At 40.5% G+C, this 20414-nt stretch overlaps 1 protein-coding gene and 1 long non-coding RNA gene across 12 annotated transcripts in view; both read left to right on the top strand.

Annotated features, from left to right (window-relative positions):
• LOC137421435 (large neutral amino acids transporter small subunit 2) overlaps positions 1 to 20414 on the top strand; it is a 120539-nt gene that overhangs the window by 42407 nt on the left and 57718 nt on the right. For all 11 annotated transcript variants that reach the window (XM_068107494.2, XM_078771401.1, XM_068107500.2 and 8 more), the window contains one exon: positions 15538 to 15689. In XM_068107494.2, the coding sequence (XP_067963595.1) occupies positions 15538 to 15689 (152 nt within the window). The remainder of the gene's footprint in view (positions 1 to 15537; positions 15690 to 20414) is intronic.
• LOC144890631 (uncharacterized) lies at positions 7146 to 8374 on the top strand. The gene is made up of 3 exons (XR_013622334.1): positions 7146 to 7246; positions 7278 to 7463; positions 8340 to 8374. It is a non-coding gene; the product is annotated as an uncharacterized LOC144890631 (long non-coding RNA).

Here is a 20414-nt window from a genome sequence, read left to right on the forward strand (position 1 = left end):
ACTAGACCATCCAAACCGGGGTTCGAGCGGTACTTGTCTCCCTAGTCTGCGGAGGGATGGATAAAGGTATTCGGGATAAACCCTGGGCCCATAACCCTGATCCGTTCCATCCCGTGGGATAGCATTACAAGTACCAGGAACGGGGAGACGGCGAGCTTAACAGGACAAGGGGCTAATCACCCCTTGCTAACGGGAGAGCCGTCCTCCGTATCCGTAACAATTGGTAGTCAGGAGTTGGGATTCGAACCTGGGACTAAATTTATTTAGCCCAAATTTTGGGACACCAATTTTACTATTGGCCATAACAATTGGTGTCTGGGAGTGATTCGAGGCCCGAACCAAATTTTTTGGGGGGCGGGGGACCAAAAGGGGAGGGGGGGGAACGGGGGGAGAGCGAGCCCCTTGGTAAAGCGAGCGATTTTTTTTTCTTCATAGCATTTATATCGTTCATAGCGTCATAGCGTCATAGCGATTTTTTTTTTCATAGCGTCATATCGGTCATAGCGTTCATAGCGTCATAGCGTTTCATAGCGTCATAGCGTTTCATAGCGTCATAGCGTTTTTTTTTTTCATAGCGTCATAGCGTCATAGCGTTCATCGTGTTCATAGCGTCATAGCGTTCATAGCGTCATCACGTGATCACTCTGAGCGAATCAGCGCCCACCTGCTCTGATTCCGTTGATTCCGTGCGCTGAAATGCGCTGAGGTAAATATGAATAAAAAATATGGATCGTCAAATATTTTGAGTTCGGCTATGTTCGTCCCAGGCTCAATGGCCATGTCTATTAGGGTGGGCTTCAAAAAATCAAAATGCAGATTCTCTCCGGGACATGGTCTATTGTTGTTCCTTTTGGTGTCAAAGGAAACCACACCAAAGTTGAATGGAATCCAATAATATTTAGGGGTGCCACATCAGTGATGAATTTTCCCCCATGCAAAAATAGGAATTCCCATTTTTTGGGCTGTATATACACAAAATAAATACATAATTATATATATACATTAAATATAATATTAAAAATAAATATATAGTAAATATACATTAAATAATAAATATACATAAATACACATTATACATTATATATATAGTTATATACAATATATTATACATACAGTTTTGAGACTTCCTATGATCACTATCTGGGCAATTTTCATGCATGTTTTGTACAGGTTCCCAGGGTCAGGGGTACGCTTTTTTAGTGTGTAATATGTAGGCCTAACTTATTGACTGTGGCTCTTTTGTAGAGAGTGACCCTGTGGAGTAAGAATTAACAGGATTTTACCCACATTCTTGCTTATTTTGCAGATATGGCATGTGCTAGTACCAGTGTTTCATTGCAAACTCGGGCTCAGGATAATGTGTATCTCATTGGGTCCACTTCTGGAGATGCCATCAAAGGTGCCAAGCTCCCGACTGTGCATCAATCTCTTGTCCTGTTTTTCCATCACCTGAAGAAGGAGAATCGCACTGCCCGGGAGAGTGCAACCCTCACCATTGAAGAGGTTGTGAAGTTCTGGGAAAAAGCTCACCAACCTACAACGACGAAGCAGCACTGCATCCATCGTTTGGAGAGGCTATATGAAGAATGGAGGAGCCTCCAAAAAGGTGCAAAGTGGGGTGGTGCGACCCAAGAGAAAAAGGAAGCATCCTTCAAGGCCTCCTTGGAGAAGACGTTTGATCTTAGGCATGCAGATTCGGAGGCCATAATCACCAACCCCGAGGACAGGAAGTTTCTTCACGATCAATTCTCAGAGAGGAAGGCTTCAATGGGATCTGTAGACACTGTGTTAGAAGCAAAAACGAAGCGAAAGAAAGAAAGGGAAGAAAAGGAGAAGACTAAGGCAGAGAAGGAAAATAAGAGACAGGAAATGGTCATGAAGGGTGCTACTGCTATGGAAGTCACAGACTCAGACTCTGACTCTGAGACCACGGCACAGGCTGGTTCTTCATCATCTGATGGTGGGATATCTCGTCCCAAGAAAAGAAGGCCTATCAACATTGTCACTCCTGAAGTCGCAGCTTCTTTGGATAGTACGAAAACAAGTGACCGAATGGCTGTCCACAACTTGGCATCCATTTGTAGAGCAGTAGGATGGGATCCTGCAGAGCTGGCACTGAACCGATGGACAGTGCGGCGGAATCGCATGATGCATCGATGCAAAACCATGGACGAAATAAAAGAAGCATTTCATCATAATGTGCAGGGTCCTTTAGTGGTCCATTGGGATGGAAAGCTTCTTCCCGATGTCACTGGAGATTTTGTGCATGTGAAGGTGGATCGTCTTCCAATCCTTGTGTCCAACCAGTACCATGGAATGGAGCAGCTGTTGAATGTTCCCAAGTTACCTGACGGGGGAGGAGAAGCTATGGCAACCGTTGTAGTGGACACACTGAAGAGCTGGAACCTTGTGGGCAAGGTGAAGGCTTTGTCTTTTGACACAACGGCCAGCAATTCAGGTGTTCGTGGAGGGGCTGCTGTCCTCATTGAAAAGAAGCTACAGACTGAACTAATTCATTTGGCTTGCCGCCATCATGCGCACGAAATCATTCTGGGAGATGTTTTCACCACTCTTTTCGGTCCTTCATCAGGCCCTGACATCCAGCTTTTTAAGCGGTTTCAGGCGGAGTGGCCGTCCATTGCCCATCACCAACCAAAAAATGGATTCACAGATCCTGATACGGCAGCTGAGTTTGCACAGAACAATGACATGATGGATGAAGCTCTGGAATTTGCTCTTGTGTGTTTGAAAGATCAGCAGCCACGAGATGATTATCGTGAACTCCTAGAACTGACTGTCATCTACATGGGAGGAATCCCACCTCATGGATCCGGATCATGGCTCCAGGAGCAATGCACAGAGCCAGATGGATGGCAAAAGCACTATATTCACTACAGGTGGTCATGTTTCGGTCAGAGTTCCACTTGACACTTCGAGAGGCGAGAGAACTCCGAGCCTTCAACATTTTTGTCTGCCTTGTGTATGTACAGGCTTGGTTTCGGGCTCCACAAGCTATTGAGGCTCCCCTGAATGACATTAACCTCTTCAAGAAGTTGGAAAAGTTTGAATAAATCAATCAGAAGATGGCTCAGGCAGTCTTGAAGGCACTTGGCCGCCACACGTGGTACATGAGCCCAGTACTAGTGGCATTTGCATTCTTTGACACCAGAATTGACAAAGAAAGCAAGATCAATATGATTGAAGCATTGAAAAATGACGGTGAAAACCCCTCTCCAAAGAGACCAGCTATCAAACGAGGAACCGCCCTGTCAATCGCTGGCCTCATAACAAAACACACCAAGCATTTCTTCAGCATCCTAGGGACCCCAACTGATTGGATGGATAAGGATCCTGGTTCATGGGAGCAAGAAACCAGCTTTCAGGAAGCAAAGAAAGCCGCCAGTGGCTTAGTCGTGGTGAACGACAGGGCAGAAAGGGGTGTCGCATTGATACAAGACTACAATAAGCTCCTTACAAAGGATGAAGAGCAAAAGCAAGCTCTGCTCCAAGTTGTTGCTGCTCACAGGAAGATGTACCCCGATGCCAAGAAGGCAACAGTGGTGAAACAGGCCCAGAAATAGGAGTTACATTTCTCATTATATTTGGGTTTTTTAATATTATGTGATATGGTGTCTCTTCATTTTATGAACTGAACATTTGGATTGTTATCATTGAATTTGAGTTTTCATAGCAATATAGTGCTATTTGTGCAGCTATTTTAACTTGTGTTTGCTAGAATACATAGAAAGTGAGTGGAGGGTGGATTTTCATAAAACAAACTTCTGGTTTTGCTTTCGATCCATATATAGAAAAGTTTTGTAGACACCTTTAGATTGAAGGCTGATGTGGCACCCCTAAATAAAATCAGATTGCTTTCATAATTGGTGTCTTTTCATTTTGGAACAAAAGGAACAACATAAAGCCATGTCCCAGTAAATATTTTTTTAAATTATTTTGAGCACCACCCTAATGTCTATGCCAAATATCAAGCACGTAAGCCTCTCCGTTTAGGAGTCTATCGGTAACATTACACACACACACACACACACACACACACACACACACACACACACACACACACACACACACACACACACACACAAACTGTGCTTTATATATATAGATATATCAATCAATCAATCAAGTAATGAACGGCGGTTTATATACATATATATAAGCAAAGAGAAATACAAATACAAAGTTCAAATATATATATCTATATATATCAAAATATATATATCAAATATATATATTAAAAAAAAAAAAAAAAATTAAAAAAAAAACCCTGGTGTTGGGCTAGCGGCTAGGGTGCCGGCTTAGGATCCTAGGATCCTGGGTTCGAATCCCGGTCGATCGCTGAATTAACGCCAGGGGGGTTGACTCAGCCTGTCATCCTTCCGAGGTCGGCAAAATTGAGTACCAGTTCACTGGTAATTCCCTGCTTGTCGTTAAAGGCGGCAAAAAGGGTTGGCGTCAGGAAGGGCATCCGGCCGTAAAACATTGCTTCAAAAAGGGGACCGAAAAAACAACAACAACCACAGTTCCCGAAAAAGGCCAACCCCCGCTTGCGGGGAAAAATGGCCTCTAAAGGTGGGTTTTTTTATATATATCAAATATATATATATATATATATATATATATATATATATATATATATATATATATATATATATATATATATATATATATACATATATATACATATATATATCAAATATATATCAAATATATATATGCACAGATATATATATATCTGTGCAGCGTCTGTGTTGTCCTGTGTTGTCTTGTCACTGAACTACTTTCTCAAACTTTTGTGAAATCGTACCAAACTTCTGGTATGCACATATCTCTCCCGTCGGTATGTCCTAAGGGTATTTTTTTGAAAAATTCTCCAATATTTTTTTTTGGGGGGGGATTTTTTTTGTAAAAAAAAAAAATTTCAACTTCAATTGTTTATAAAATATGATATCACGTATATTACAAATACATTTGTGCAAAATAATTGTTTAAATTATGATTGGTTTAAACCATGACAAAACGGCAACTCGGGTATAGTCATTTATCTCTATATCTACACATCTGGGCAGTGTTTGTGTTGTCACTTAACGACTCCCTCAAACTTTTGTTTCCGTGGTTGTGAAGTGTTTTTAATAACGTTGTGGTGGTTTTGAATCACGTGGTGGTTTTGAATCACGTGGTGGTGAGGTATTTTGAATGATGTGGTGGTGAGGTGTTTTTAAATCACATGGTGGTGAGGTGTTTTGATTTACATAGTGGTGAGGTATTTATAATTACGTGGTGGTGAGGTGTTTTAAATGACGTGGTGGTGAGGTGTTTTTAATTTCGTGGCTGAGGTGTTTTTTACGTGTTTTATGGCTGTGAGGTGTTTTTATTACGTGTTTTATGACTGTGAGGTGTTTTTAATTTTGTGGTGTGTTTTTATTGCGTGTTTTATGGCTGTGAGGTGTTTTTAATTTCGTGGTGGTGAGATATTTATTACGTGTTTTATGGCTGTGAGGTGTTTTTAATTTCGTGGTGGTGAGGTGTTTTTATTACGTGTTTTATGGCTGTGAGGTGTTTTTATTACGTGTTTTATGGCTGTGAGGTGTTTTTAATTTTGTGGTGGTGAAGTATTTTTATTACGTGTTTTATGGCTGTGAGGTGTTTTTATTACGTGTTTTATGGCTGTGAGGTGTTTTTAATTTTGTGGTGTGTTTTTATTGCGTGTTTTATGGCTGTGAGGTGTTTTTAATTTCGTGGTGGTGAGATATTTATTACGTGTTTTATGGCTGTGAGGTGTTTTTAATTTCGTGGTGGTGAGGTGTTTTTATTACGTGTTTTATGGCTGTGAGGTGTTTTTATGACGTGTTTATGGCTGTGAGGTGTTTTTATTACGTGTTTTATGGCTGTGAGGTGTTTTTAATTTCGTGGTGGTGAGGTGTTTTTATTACGTGTTTTATGGCTGTAATGTGTTTTTATTATGTGTTTTATGGCTGTGAGGTGTTTTTAATTTCGTGGTGGTGAGATATTTATTACGTGTTTTATGGCTGTGAGGTGTTTTTAATTTCGTGGTGGTGAGGTGTTTTTATTACGTGTTTTATGGCTGTGATGTGTTTTTATTATGTGTTTTATGGCTGTGATGTGTTTTTATTACGTGTTTTATGGCTGTGAGGTGTTTTTAATTTCGTGGTGGTGAGGTGTTTTTATTACGTGTTTTATGGCTATGAGGTGTTTTTAGTTTCGTGGTGGTGAGCTGTTTTTATTACGTGTTTTATGGCTGTGATGTGTTTTTATTACGTGTTTTATGGCTGTGATGTGTTTTTATTACGTGTTTTATGGCTGTGAGGTGTTTTTAATTTCGTGGTGGTGAGGTGTTTTTATTACGTGTTTTATGGCTGTGATGTGTTTTTATTACCTGTTTTATGGCTGTGAGGTGTTTTTAATTTCGTGGTGGTGAGGTGTTTTTATTACGTGTTTTATGGCTGTGATGTGTTTTTATTACGTGTTTTATGGATGTGAGGTGTTTTTATTACGTGTTTTATGGCTGTGATGTGTTTTTATTACGTGTTTTATGGATGTGAGGTGTTTTTATTACGTGTTTTATGGCTGTGAGGTGTTTTTAATTTTGTGGTGGTGAAGTATTTTTATTACGTGTTTTATGGCTGTGGGGTGTTTTTATTACGTGTTTTATGGATGTGAGGTGTTTTTATTACGTGTTTTATGGCTGTGATGTGTTTTTATTACGTGTTTTATGGCTGTGAGGTGTTTTTAATTTTGTGGTGGTGAAGTATTTTTATTACGTGTTTTATGGCTGTGAGGTGTTTTTATTACGTGTTTGATGGCTGTGGGGTGTTTTTATTATGTGTTTGATGGCTGTGGGGTGTTTTTATTATGTGTTTTATGGCTGTGATGTGTTTTTATTACGTGTTTTATGGCTGTGATGTGTTTTTATTATGTGTTTTATGGCTGTGATGTGTTTTTATTATGTGTTTTATGGCTGTGATGTGTTTTTATTATGTGTTTGATGGCTGTGGGGTGTTTTTATTATGTGTTTTATGGCTGTGATGTGTTTTTATTACGTGTTTTATGGCTGTGATGTGTTTTTATTATGTGTTTTATGGCTGTGATGTGTTTTTATTATGTGTTTTATGGCTGTGATGTGTTTTTATTACGTGTTTTATGGCTGTGAGGTGTTTTTAATTTTGTGGTGGTGAGGTATTTTTATTACGTGTTTTATGGCTGTGAGGTGTTTTTATTACGTGTTTTATGGCTGTGAGGTGTTTTTATTACGTGTTTGATGGCTTTGAGTTGTTTTTAATTTCGGGGTGTTGAGGTGTTTTTATTACGTGGTTTATGGCTGTGAGGTGTTTTAAATTACTTGGTGGTGAGGTGTTTAAATTACTTGGTGGTGAGGTGTTTTGAATTACTTGGTGGTGAGGTGTTTTGAATTACGTGGTGGTGAGGTGTAATCGTCCCAAACTTCCAGTGTGCACCTGCCCCTCCCCTATGTATGTGCTGAGGGGTTCTTTCTTGAAAAAAAAACACATTCAACCTAAATTGCCTATAAAAATGTAATATCACAAACACAACAAATACATTTGTGCAAAGTAATTGTTTGTATTATGATTGGTGAAAATCATGACAACACAGCAACTCAGGTACAGTCATTAGCCTCAGATAAAATAAGCCCGTTCCTCAGTATCGACGCTTGGTGAGGCGAGCGCAGCGAGCCTATTTATATATCTGTGCAGTGTCTATGTTGTGTTGTCTTGTCTTGTCACTGAACTACTTTCTCAAACTCTTGTGAAATCGTACCAAACTTCTGGTATGCCCCTTATCTCTCCCGTCGGTATGTCCTAAGAGTATTTTGTTTGAAAAAAAAATTCCAATTTTTTTTTTTCGGAATTTTTTTTTTTCAACTTCAATTGTTTATAAAATGTGATATCACGTATATCACAAATACATTTGTGCAAAATAAATGTTTGAATTATGATTGCTGTAAACCATGACAAAAGGGCAACTCAGGTACGATCATCTATATATATATCTACATATCTGGGCACTGTCTGTTGTCACTTAACGACTCCCTCAAACTTTTGTTTCCGTGGTTGTGAAGTGTTTTTAATGACGTTGTGGTGGTTTTGAATCACGTGGTGGTGAGGTATTTTGAATTATGTGGTGGTGAGGTGTTTTGAATTAGTTGGTGATGAGGTGTTTTGAATTACGTGGTGGTGTGTTTTCAATTTCGTGGTGGTGAGATGTTTTTTATTTCGTGGTGGTGAGGTGTTTTTATTACGTGTTTTATGGCTGTGAGGTGTTTTAAATTACTTGGTGGTGAGGTGTTTTGAATTACATGGTGGTGAGGTGTTTTGAATTACGTGATGGTGAGATGTTTTGAATTACGTGGTGGTGAGGTGTTTTGAATTATGTGGTGTTGAGGTGTTTTGAATTACATGGTGGTGAGGTGTTTTGAATTACATGGTGGTGAGGTGTTTTGAATTACGTGATGGTGAGATGTTTTGAATTACTTGGTGGTGAGGTGTTTTGAATGATGTGGTGTTGAGGTGTTTTGAATTACTTGGTGGTGAGGTGTTTTGAATTACGTGGTGGTGAGGTGTAATCGTCCCAAACTTCCATTCTGCACCTACCCCTCCCCTATGTATGTGCTGAGGGGTTCTTTCTTGAAAAAAAAAACATTCAACCTAAATTGCCGATAAAAATGTAATATCACAAACACAACAAATACATTTGTGCAAAGTAATTGTTTGTATTATGATTGGTGAAAATCATGACAACACAGCAACTCAGGTACAATCATTATCCTCAGCTAAAATAAGCCCGTTCCTCAGTAACGACGCTTGGTGAGGCGAGCGCAGCGAGCCGAGCCAAGCTAGTATATATATATATATATATATATATATATATATATGGTAGGTTCTGCTCAATGGGTATGGGTTTGCTTTTGGGTCGGGTGTCTGGTTCATTGATTCATCTTCATAATTATATATATTGTGTCCAGCGAGATTGTTCTGATCTCATGTCTGATATTGAGGGCCTCCATCCCTTGTTTGGCGTGTGAAGCAGCATGTCCAAGGTGGAGTGACCTGGTCTGAAATGAAATTGATGATCTGACATGAGGTTTTTAGAGAAAAGGAGGGATAGACTTTTGCACTTTTTTGTAATGCAGTGTTGTTGGCGGATTTCCAAGACAGAGGATGTGCAAGAGCCACCGGCGGAGTTTGGGAGGGCAGGGGGTGCAAAGGCCCCCACCTCTAATTTTTTCATTAGTTTACAATTAAGATAAAAACATCCCGTATTTAAACGTGAGTACCAATAATGAACGTAAACCGTATTTGTGATTACACGTACACTGTATTTGTGATTTCACGTAAACTGTATTTGTGATTTCATGTACACTGTATTTGTGATTACACGTACACTGTATTTGTGATTTCACGTAAACTGTATTTGTGATTTCATGTACACTGTATTTGTGATTACACGTAAACTGTATTTGTGATTTCATGTACACTGTATTTGTCATTACACGTGCACTGTATTTGTGATTTCTCGTACACTGTATTTGTGATTTCACATAAACTGTATTTGTGATTTCATGTACACTGTATTTGTGATTACACGTACACTGTATTTGTGATTTCACGTAAACTGTATTTGTGATTTCACGTACACTGCATTTGTGATTTCACGTACACTGCATTTGTTATTTGACGTGCACTGCATTTGTGATTTTACGTAAGCTGTATTTGTGATTTCTCGTACGCTGTATTTGTGATCTCACGTACACTGTATTTGTGATTTCGCGCGCACCGTATTTGTGATTTCGCGTACGCTGTATTTGTGATTTAGCATACTCTGTATTTGTGATTTAGCGTACACTGTATTTGTGATTTAGCGTACACTGTATTTGTGATTTCGCGTAAACTGCATTTGTGATTTCACGTACACTGCATTTGTGATTTCACGTAAACGGTATTTGTGATTTCATGTACATTGTATTTGTGATTTCTCGTACACTGTATTTGTGATTTCACATAAACTGTATTTGTGATTTCACGTACACTGTATTTGTGATTTCTCGTACACTGTATTTGTGATTTCACATAAACTGTATTTGTGATTTCATGTACACTGTATTTGTGATTTCACGTACACTGTATTTGTGATTTCTCGTACACTGTATTTGTGATTTCACATAAACTGTATTTGTGATTTCATGTACACTGTATTTGTGATTTCACGTAAACTGTATTTGTGATTTCACGTACACTGCATTTGTGATTTCACGTACACTGCATTTGTTATTTGACGTGCACTGTATTTGTGATTTCACGTATGCTGTATTTGTGATTTCTCATACGCTGTATTTGTGATTTCGCATACGCTGTATTTGTGATTTCGCGTCCGCTGTATTTGTGATTTCTCGTATGCTGTATTTGTGATTTCGCGTACGCTGTATTTGTGATTTCTCATCCACTGTATTTGTGATTTCTCGTACGCTGTATTTGTGATTTCTCGTACGCTGTATTTGTGATTTCTCGTACGCTGTATTTGTGATTTCTCCTATGCTGTATTTGTGATTTCTCGTACGCTGTATTTGTGATTTCTCGTACGCTGTATTTGTGATTTCTCGTACGCTGTATTTGTGATTTCTCGTACGCTGTATTTGTGATTTCGCATACGCTGTATTTGTGATTTCACGTACGCTGTATTTGTGATTTCGCGTACGCTGTATTTGTGATTTCGCGTACGCTGTATTTGTGATTTCTCATACGCTGTATTTGTGATTTCTCCTATGCTGTATTTGTGATTTCTCGTACGCTGTATTTGTGATTTCTCGTACGCTGTATTTGTGATTTCTCGTACGCTGTATTTGTGATTTCTCGTACGCTGTATTTGTGATTTCGCGTACGCTGTATTTGTGATTTCACGTACGCTGTATTTGTGATTTCGCGTACGCTGTATTTGTGATTTCTCATACGCTGTATTTGTGATTTCTCATACGCTGTATTTGTGATTTCGCGTACGCTGTATTTGTGATTTCTCGTACGCTGTATTTGTGATTTCGCGTACGCTGTATTTGTGATTTCTCGTACGCTGTATTTGTGATTTCGCGTACGCTGTATTTGTGATTTCTCGTACGCTGTATTTGTGATCTCACGTACACTGTATTTGTGATTTCAGATAAACTGTATTTGTGATTTCTCGTACGCTGTATTTGTGATCTCACGTACACTGTATTTGTGATTTCAGATAAACTGTATTTATGATTTCACATGAACTGTATTTGTGATTTCGCGTGCACCGTATTTGTGATTTCATGTACACTGTATTTGTGATTTCGCGTACGCTGTATTTGTGATTTAGCGTACTCTGTATTTGTGATTTAGCGTACACTGTATTTGTGATTTAGCGTACACTGTATTTGTGATTTCGCGTACACTGCATTTGTGATTTCACGTACACTGCATTTGTGATTTCACGTTAACGGTATTTGTGATTTCACGTACACGGTATTTGTGATTTCTCATACACTGTATTTGTGATTTCACATAAACTGTATTTGTGATTTCACGTACACTGTATTTGTGATTTCTCGTACACTGTATTTGTGATTTCACATAAACTGTATTTGTGATTTCATGTACACTGTATTTGTGATTACACGTACACTGTATTTGTGATTTCACGTACACTGTATTTGTGATTTCACGTAAACTGTATTTGTGATTTCACGTCCACTGCATTTGTGATTTCACGTACACTGCATTTGTTATTTGACGTGCACTGTATTTGTGATTTCACGTATGCTGTATTTGTGATTTCTTGTACGCTGTATTTGTGATTTCGCGTATGCTGTATTTGTGATTTCTCGTACGCTGTATTTGTGATTTCTCGTACGCTGTATTTGTGATTTCGCGTACACTGTATTTGTGATTTCTCGTTCGCTGTATTTGTGATTTCTCATACGCTGTATTTGTGATTTCTCGTACGCTGTATTTGTGATTTTGCGTTCGCTGTATTTGTGATTTCGCGTACGCTGTATTTGTGATTTCGCGTACGCTGTATTTGTGATTTCGCATATGCTGTATTTGTGATTTCGCGTACACTGTATTTGTGATTTCGCATACGCTGTATTTGTGATTTCTCGTACGCTGTATTTGTGATTTCGCGTACGCTGTATTTGTGATTTCTCGGACGCTGTATTTGTGATTTCTCGTACGCTGTATTTGTGATTTCTCGTACGCTGTATTTGTGATTTCTCGTACGCTGTATTTGTGATTTCGCGTACGCTGTATTTGTGATTTCTCGTACACTGTATTTGTGATCTCACGTACACTGTATTTGTGATTTCAGATAAACTGTATTTGTGATTTCACATAAACTGTATTTATGATTTCACATGAACTGTATTTGTGATTTCGCGTGCACCATATTTGTGATTTCATGTACACTGTATTTGTGATTTCACGTACGCTGTATTTGTGATTTAGCGTACTCTGTATTTGTGACTTAGCGTACACTGTATTTGTGATTTAGCGTACACTGTATTTGTGATTTCGCGTACACTGCATTTGTGATTTCACGTACACTGCATTTGTGATTTCACGTAAACGGTATTTGTGATTTCACGTACACTGTATTTGTGATTTCTCGTACACTGTATTTGTGATTTCACATAAACTGTATTTGTGATTTCACGTACACTGTATTTGTGATTTCTCGTACACTGTATTTGTGATTTCACTTAAACTGTATTTGTGATTTCATGTACACTGTATTTGTGATTACACGTACACTGTATTTGTGATTTCACGTAAACTGTATTTGTGATTTCACGTACACTGCATTTGTGATTTCACGTACACTGCATTTGTTATTTGACATGCACTGTATTTGTGATTTCACGTATGCTGTATTTGTGATTTCTCGTATGCTGGATTTGTGATTTCACGTACGCTGTATTTGTGATTTCTCGTACGCTGTATTTGTGATTTCTCGTACGCTGTATTTGTGATTTCGCATACGCTGTATTTGTGATTTCTCGTACGCTGTATTTGTGATTTCTCGTACGCTGTATTTGTGATTTCTCGTACGCTGTATTTGTGATTTCTCGTACGCTGTATTTGTGATTTCCCGTACACTGTATTTGTGATTTCTCATATGCTGTATTTGTGATTTCGCGTACGCTGTATTTGTGATTTCTCGTACGCTGTATTTGTGATTTCGCGTCCGCTGTATTTGTGATTTCGTGTACGCTGTATTTGTGATTTCGCGTATGCTGTGTTTGTGATTTCTCATACGCTGTATTTGTGATTTCTCGTACACTGTATTTGTGATTTCGCGTACGCTGTATTTGTGATTTCGCGTATGCTGTATTTGTGATTTCGCGTACGCTGTATTTGTGATTTTGCATACGCTGTATTTGTGATTTCGCGTACGCTGTATTTGTGATTTCTCATACGCTGTATTTGTGATTTCTCGTACGCTGTATTTGTGATTTCTCGTACGCTGTATTTGTGATTTCTCGTACGCTGTATTTGTGATTTCCCGTACGCTGTATTTGTGATTTCTCGTACGCTGTATTTGTGATTTCGCGTCCGCTGTATTTGTGATTTCGTGTACGCTGTATTTGTGATTTCTCGTACGCTGTATTTGTGATTTCTCGTACGCTGTATTTGTGATTTCGCGTACGCTGTATTTGTGATTTTGCGTACGCTGTATTTGTGATTTCGCGTACGCTGTATTTGTGATTTCTTGTACGCTGTATTTGTGATTTCGCGTACGCTGTATTTGTAATTTCTCGTACGCTGTATTTGTGATCTCACGTACACTGTATTTGTGATTTCACATAAACTGTATTTGTGAATTCACATAAACTGTATTTATGATTTCACATGAACTGTATTTGTGATTTCACGTACATTGTATTTGTCATTTCAGGTACACTGTATTTGTGATTTCTCGTACACTGTATTTGTGATTTCACGTACACTGTATTTGTGATTTCACGTACACTGTATTTGTGATTTCGCGTACACTGTATTTGTGATTTCACGTACGCTGTATTTGTGTTTCACGTACACTGTATTTGTGATTTTGCGTACGCTGTATTTGTGATTTCTCGTACGCTGTATTTGTGATTTCTCGTACGCTGTATTTGTGATTTCGCGTACGCTGTATTTGTGATTTTGCGTACGCTGTATTTGTGATTTCGCGTACGCTGTATTTGTGATTTCTTGTACGCTGTATTTGTGATTTCACGTACGCTGTATTTGTGATTTCTCGTACGCTGTATTTGTGATCTCACGTACACTGTATTTGTGATTTCACATAAACTGTATTTGTGATTTCACATAAACTGTATTTATGATTTCACATGAACTGTATTTGTGATTTCACGTACACTGTATTTGTGATTTCACGTACACTGTATTTGTGATTTCACGTACACTGTATTTGTGATTTCACGTACACTGTATTTGTGATTTCGCGTACACTGTATTTGTGATTTCGCGTACGCTGTATTTGTGTTTCACGTACACTGTATTTGTGATTTCACGTACACTGTATTTGTGATTTCACGTACACTGTAACTACGCTAACAAACGGTAATTTTAGAAGTCAGACCTCGCTACCCATTATTCATATTTAGTCCTTGCGCCCCAAATAGAGCAGTCAAACTACGCCTCTGGGCCAAGAGCAGAGGAGCAGGTTTTTAGGGCACGTCAGCTGATGCCATCCGGTCCAGTAGCGGAGTCAGAGTCGAGGGTTGACAGAAACTTCTCCACCTTCTCAGGTGCAAAAGGCACAAGGTCCAGGAGCATTCACGTACAATTGTGAATGTTGCAGAGAGTGAGCGATTGGGAGGCACAATATTTGGAAGTAAACACAGAATTGAGGCGTTTGGTCTCTCTCACACAATCTCTACCCACACCGAATCCTCGACATTAATTCTCTTGATACAGTATATTGTCCTTTACCCAGAATCCCCATCCTACTGTAGCCTGAATAAGGCCTAATTCCCTCCTCAATTCCCATTACCAAGCTTCCTGTCCCTTTCCCTTTAGCCGATGGTGGATCATTCTAGGAACATTTCCTTTGCCCTTGAAATGGTTTCCACTGCTTTCTAAATTCAAGACATTGCTGCAAACGTCATTCTTTCCACCATAGAATTGGACACCTGTAATTCTAGTCATGGATTTCCTATTTCCAGAAAAATATCAAGAAAACACGACGTTAGGGTACAGTCGGTTACCCAATAATCCGGGCCTAACATGAAATACAGGAAGATGAATCGATGAACCAGATTTTCCAAATCTTGTGTGTCGTTGTTTCTTTTTTCATGTAGTTTTCCAAATGTTTGATTTCAAATTTGACTCATTCATTTGACTCATTCATTTGACTCATTCATTTGATTCATTCATTGTAATTTTGCTCGAAATAATCAGTTTTCCAAGTTATTCACCGTGTATGAGTTTACGCAATGTCTGCTTGTCCGTGTTTCTTGCATAGGTTCCTGCGTTTGTGGATAGCTGTGCTTGTCATCTACCCAACTACTCAAGCTGTCATCGCCCTCACCTTTGCCAACTACGTGCTGCATCCATTCTTTGCTCCTGACCTGCCACCTGATATTGCCATTCGGCTGCTCGCAGCACTATGCCTATGTACGTCAGGCCTTTATACTTATACCTATCCTTAAGGTGATAAATGGTAAAAAGCATCTTCTTTAAAAATGCGTAGGCCTGTCTGTTTGAAAAGGCAGCCATGTTTCTGTGTGCAACTTGTAGCATTATATAAAGACATACCTGTACAGGTAAAGACAATTGGTCAATTGGCCTGCATTCTACTCATTTTTCCAGCAATGCGTCCTCAACCCTACTTCAAAACTCAATACAGCATTGGTTGTTTTTACAAGTACAATATCAAAGATTTTTTTTTTAAATATACATGCTGAGTGGGTGTCACAGGAGCAAATCTGGGAAGAGAACAATTGGGGGATTGTGGGAGGGAGACTCAAAAGGAGAAGGAGCGCATTTGTTAGCGAAGTGTATCTACTAACAAGAGTTCATAGAACACCTTACCCTGCGCTGTCTGGAGCATCAAGTGGCAAATTATTTTGATCGCGACGACGTAAAATGGGGTGGTGGTGGTGGTGGGGGTGGGGGTGGTTGTGGGGCTGGTGGTGGTGGGGCTGGTGGTGGTGGTGGTGGAGATGGTGGTGGTGGGGCTGGTGGTGGTGGTGGGGGTGGGGGTGGTGTTGGAGATGGTGGTTGTGGGGCTGCTGGTGGTGGTGGTGGTGGGGTGGGGTGGTGGTGGAGGTGGTGGTGGAGATGGTGGTGGTGGGGCTGGTGGTGGGGATGGTGGTGTTGGTGATGGTGGGGCTGGTGGTGGTGGTGGTGGTGGTGGTGGTGTTGGTGGTGTGGGTGGTGCTGGGGATGGTGGGGGTGGGGTGGGGTGGTGGGGCTGGTCCTGGTGATGGGGATGGTGGGGGTGGGGTGGGGGTGGTGGTGGTGGTGGTGGTGGTGGTGGTGGTATTCGTGGTATTCTATGTCCCTCCCAATCTTTCAAATGGCACATGCCGACCCATCACTTGCCCTTGATGTTAATATCTGCAAGAAATAATAATTGTGACTACCGGTATATTTGTACGTTTAAGATCCAAATTCATTACAAATATTGTGGAAGTAAATATTATGGATCGAATCGAATTATTCGTCGATAAGCCAGCGATTTTATCTTGTGTGTTGTCACCAGAAGGTAATTTATTAATTTATATTCAGCACACCTTTGCTCGTTTGCATCACTGTTGCTGCACCACTGATGCAACGTCTTGTTGTAATTGTGAGCATCATTTGGGATTTGTTCAGGATCCTCCAATAACTCACCTCTTCATGAAACATAATGTGGGATCTTGAATATCCGCCAACTAGCAGTGCTGAGAGACAGGACCCCTGACATAACGTGTGCACATACGACAAACCTCCTCGCTATCCTAGTGTAGTGTTTCCTTGCGACAGCGAAACTACCTTTTCTCGTATGACCAAGGATCACCGGTCGCATCTTACTTGGCAGTCTTTCCCTGTAGGGTTTGTGAGACTATTGTAATGCCAGCCTATGTGTGACTGTGTGCGACTGTGCGCGACTGTGTGCGACTGTGTGTGACTGTGTGCATCCACGTCCTTATATTTTCGCTTTAGTTTTTGCTTTCTCTGCAACTGCTCATCCGATTGATGTGAAACCTTAAACATAGGAGGGACTCCCCTTGATATTTTATTGACAATTCTGATCTCATAGGTCACTTGATACGACCACAGCATTGGAATAAAGGGAAAATTTGGACATCTTCTCTAAGACCGCTCAACTAATAATTTAAACTTGGCACATGTCATCAACTCCCCATTGTATAATATGATCTCATCAGTGTTAAAGATGACCTCGTCGGTGAAGTGGTATTCCACCCTTAATTATTGGTTGAATCAAAATCCGTATCCAAAAAATTTGAAACGTCAAATATCTAATCTCTGACTCGATGTGAGTGAAAAATTAAATTATCGATGTCATCGGTCACGTGGTCTGGTGGCCATGTTGGATTGGAAATGAAAACGTTTAAAAAAATCTTCTCCAGAATCGCCGAACAGATCAATCCGAAACCTCATACATATTGACTAGCCATGTGGAATATAGTTTGAAATTTGTTTCATATTTATCTTCATTGACACAATTTATCCTTAATGTGAACAAAAGTGGTTTGCAAAATATCCTCATAATCAATCACTAAATCAATAAAGCTATGGATAATGGCAATGTATGTGACAAAATAGAATTTTTTTTTTTGTTTTTTTTTGTATACAAGATCGAGGCTCGTGAAAGAGCGAACATAAATCACACAGAAAGACAAACAGACAAAACGACACATAAAACAAATAACATCGGGAGCGGTAGACAAGATGGTGAGAGAGGGGGAAGGACACAAACACAACATTTGAGAGCAGGGACCGAGAGACATGGAGACATCGAGAGATCTGTGGGAGGGAGAGGGCTTTGGGGGGGAGGCATGGGAAGGGGGGGGGTGGGAGACGTATAAAACATATGGACACTGCCAGGACTTCCAGGAAAGAAGTTGGAATTTCAAACAAGGTGGATCTGGGGTGAATTAGTGGGGATAGAAAAGATCAAGGTTTTGGATGGGGGAAGATAAGAGATGGTGGTGAACAGCTGTTTTAAAGACCTGGAGGGAGGAGTGGGATTGAAGGGCGTGTGGGAGTTTGTTCCAGAGGCGGGAGAAAAGACGAATGAAAGAGTGAAGGTGAGCAGAGAGCCGAGATTTCAGCAGTTTAACCATCAGAGGGTTGCTGGCAGATCTTGTGCGACCTGTAGGAATATTTGGGGGACAGAGCACAGAGAGAGCTGGGGGAGCAAGGCCGGAGAGGAGTCGGTAGAAGACAGAAATACCACCTACCTGCCTGCGGTGAGTGAGTGAAAGGCCCTCAGAGATAGCTTCATCGTGGGAGATTCCAATGATTCTGAAAGCTTTGGATTCAACAGCGTGAAGCCGAGCTAGGTGTGAGGCAGGAGCACCAGCCCATAGGGGAGAACAGTACTCCATTGAGCTGCGGATGAAAGCCTTGTATGTGGAGAGGAGCTCAGGTGTGCCTAGGAAGGACTTCGCACGACGGAGGATGCCCAGTCGGCGACTGGCTTTGGAGGCCAACTTGGAAATGTGGTTTTCCCAAGAAAGATCATGGCAGATAGTGAGACCCAAAAGCTTGAGCGACAGAACTTCTTGGAGAGGATTGTTGAGAAAGTAGATGGGAGGGTTGTCCAGTCGATCTTTTCGGAGAGACATAGTAAGAGTGTGAGATTTGTCAGGATTGAAAGACATGTTCCACTTGTTTGACCAGTCTGTGATTTTGTCCAGGTCTTCAGAGAGTGAGGAGGCTGCAGACTCCCGATCTGAGGGAAGAGGAATGGAGCGGCAGAGAGTGGAGTCATCAGCAAAGAGATAGAGAGGATTTTCCAGAGAGTCGGAGAGATCATTGATAAAGACCAGAAAAAGCACAGGGCCCAGCACACTGCCTTGGGGAACTCCAGCCTGAACAGGAAGTGGAGATGAGAGAAATCCATTCAGGGCCACACGTTGACTACGACCAGAGAGGAAGTCCGCAAGCCATGCATGGAGATTTCCATGGATACCACAGGAGGAGAGTTTGGTGAGCAGAGCTGGGTGCCAGACCATATCGAAGGCACGTGATATGTCAAGGGAGACAGCTCTGATTTCCTGTTTGGCATTGAGGACCTCCATCCATTGTTGAGACAGCAGAAGCAGCATGTCCAGAGTAGAGTGACCTGGTCTGAAACCAAATTGATGATCGGAGATCAAGCCATTGGAGAAGAGGAAAGATTTCATGTCCGAAGCAATGATGGATTCCATGACTTTGCTGATAATTGGGAGCAGGCTGATTGGTCTGTAGTTGCAAGGATCTGTTTTTGCACCTTTTTTGTGTAAAGCGGTAATGTTTGCTGATTTCCAGGATGCTGGCAGATGACCTTGAGCAAAAGATAGGGTGAAAAGAACAGAGAGAGGGTGAGATAGAGCAGCAGAGCAGGATTTTAGGACCCGTGGGCTGAAGCCGTCTGGTCCAGTTGCAGAATCAGAGTCGAGGTTTGACAAAAACTCCTCCACCTTGTCAGGAGAGAAGGACACAGAGTCCAGGAGCAGTTGGGTTCGACTGGGAAAGGTGGGAACAGAGAGAGATGGGTTTGGGACTAAGGATTTTGAGGCAAACACAGAGTTGAGGCATTCGGCTTTGTCACGTGCGATGTCAACTGTGTGGCCATTTGAGGTAAGGGAGGGGATGGAGGTGGAACAAACACCAGAAACGGATTTGACCAGAATGCATGGATGATACGGGATTATGGACAACAATAGCAGTGGTCCATTAAGTGGTGTGTTCAGTTGACGATGGTACTTGTTGTTAAAAATGAGCACGTGAGGCGAGACTATGTGCTCTTCCATGTACCGTTCTAGTTGGACATTAGTTTAAATAATTTTAAATAATACAAGTCAGGAGACATCGATGGTTCACAAGCGAGCGGTATTCAATGACAAAGGTCAAAACCGACATTGAAAAAATATAAATAGGAATGTATTATCTGTTATGAGACTAGTTAGCTACACAATACTGAAAATTCGTTTCGATTCCGACAACTTTGAAAATTTGACCTTTGTGACCTTCAAAGGTCAAAGGTAAAAGATTCTGAAATTTGTTGGAAAACTTGTATTTCATGATGTATGTGATAACATAAGATCATGTACAACATTTCACCCTATCAGGCAGCGAACAATGTAATAAAACCATCAAAAATCGACTTTTCTAAATTTGGTGGCG

This window comes from Myxine glutinosa, chromosome 2, assembly GCF_964187855.1.
Source record: "Myxine glutinosa chromosome 2, kmMyxGlut1.1, whole genome shotgun sequence".
In the NCBI taxonomy this organism is placed as follows: Eukaryota; Metazoa; Chordata; class Myxini; order Myxiniformes; family Myxinidae; genus Myxine; species Myxine glutinosa.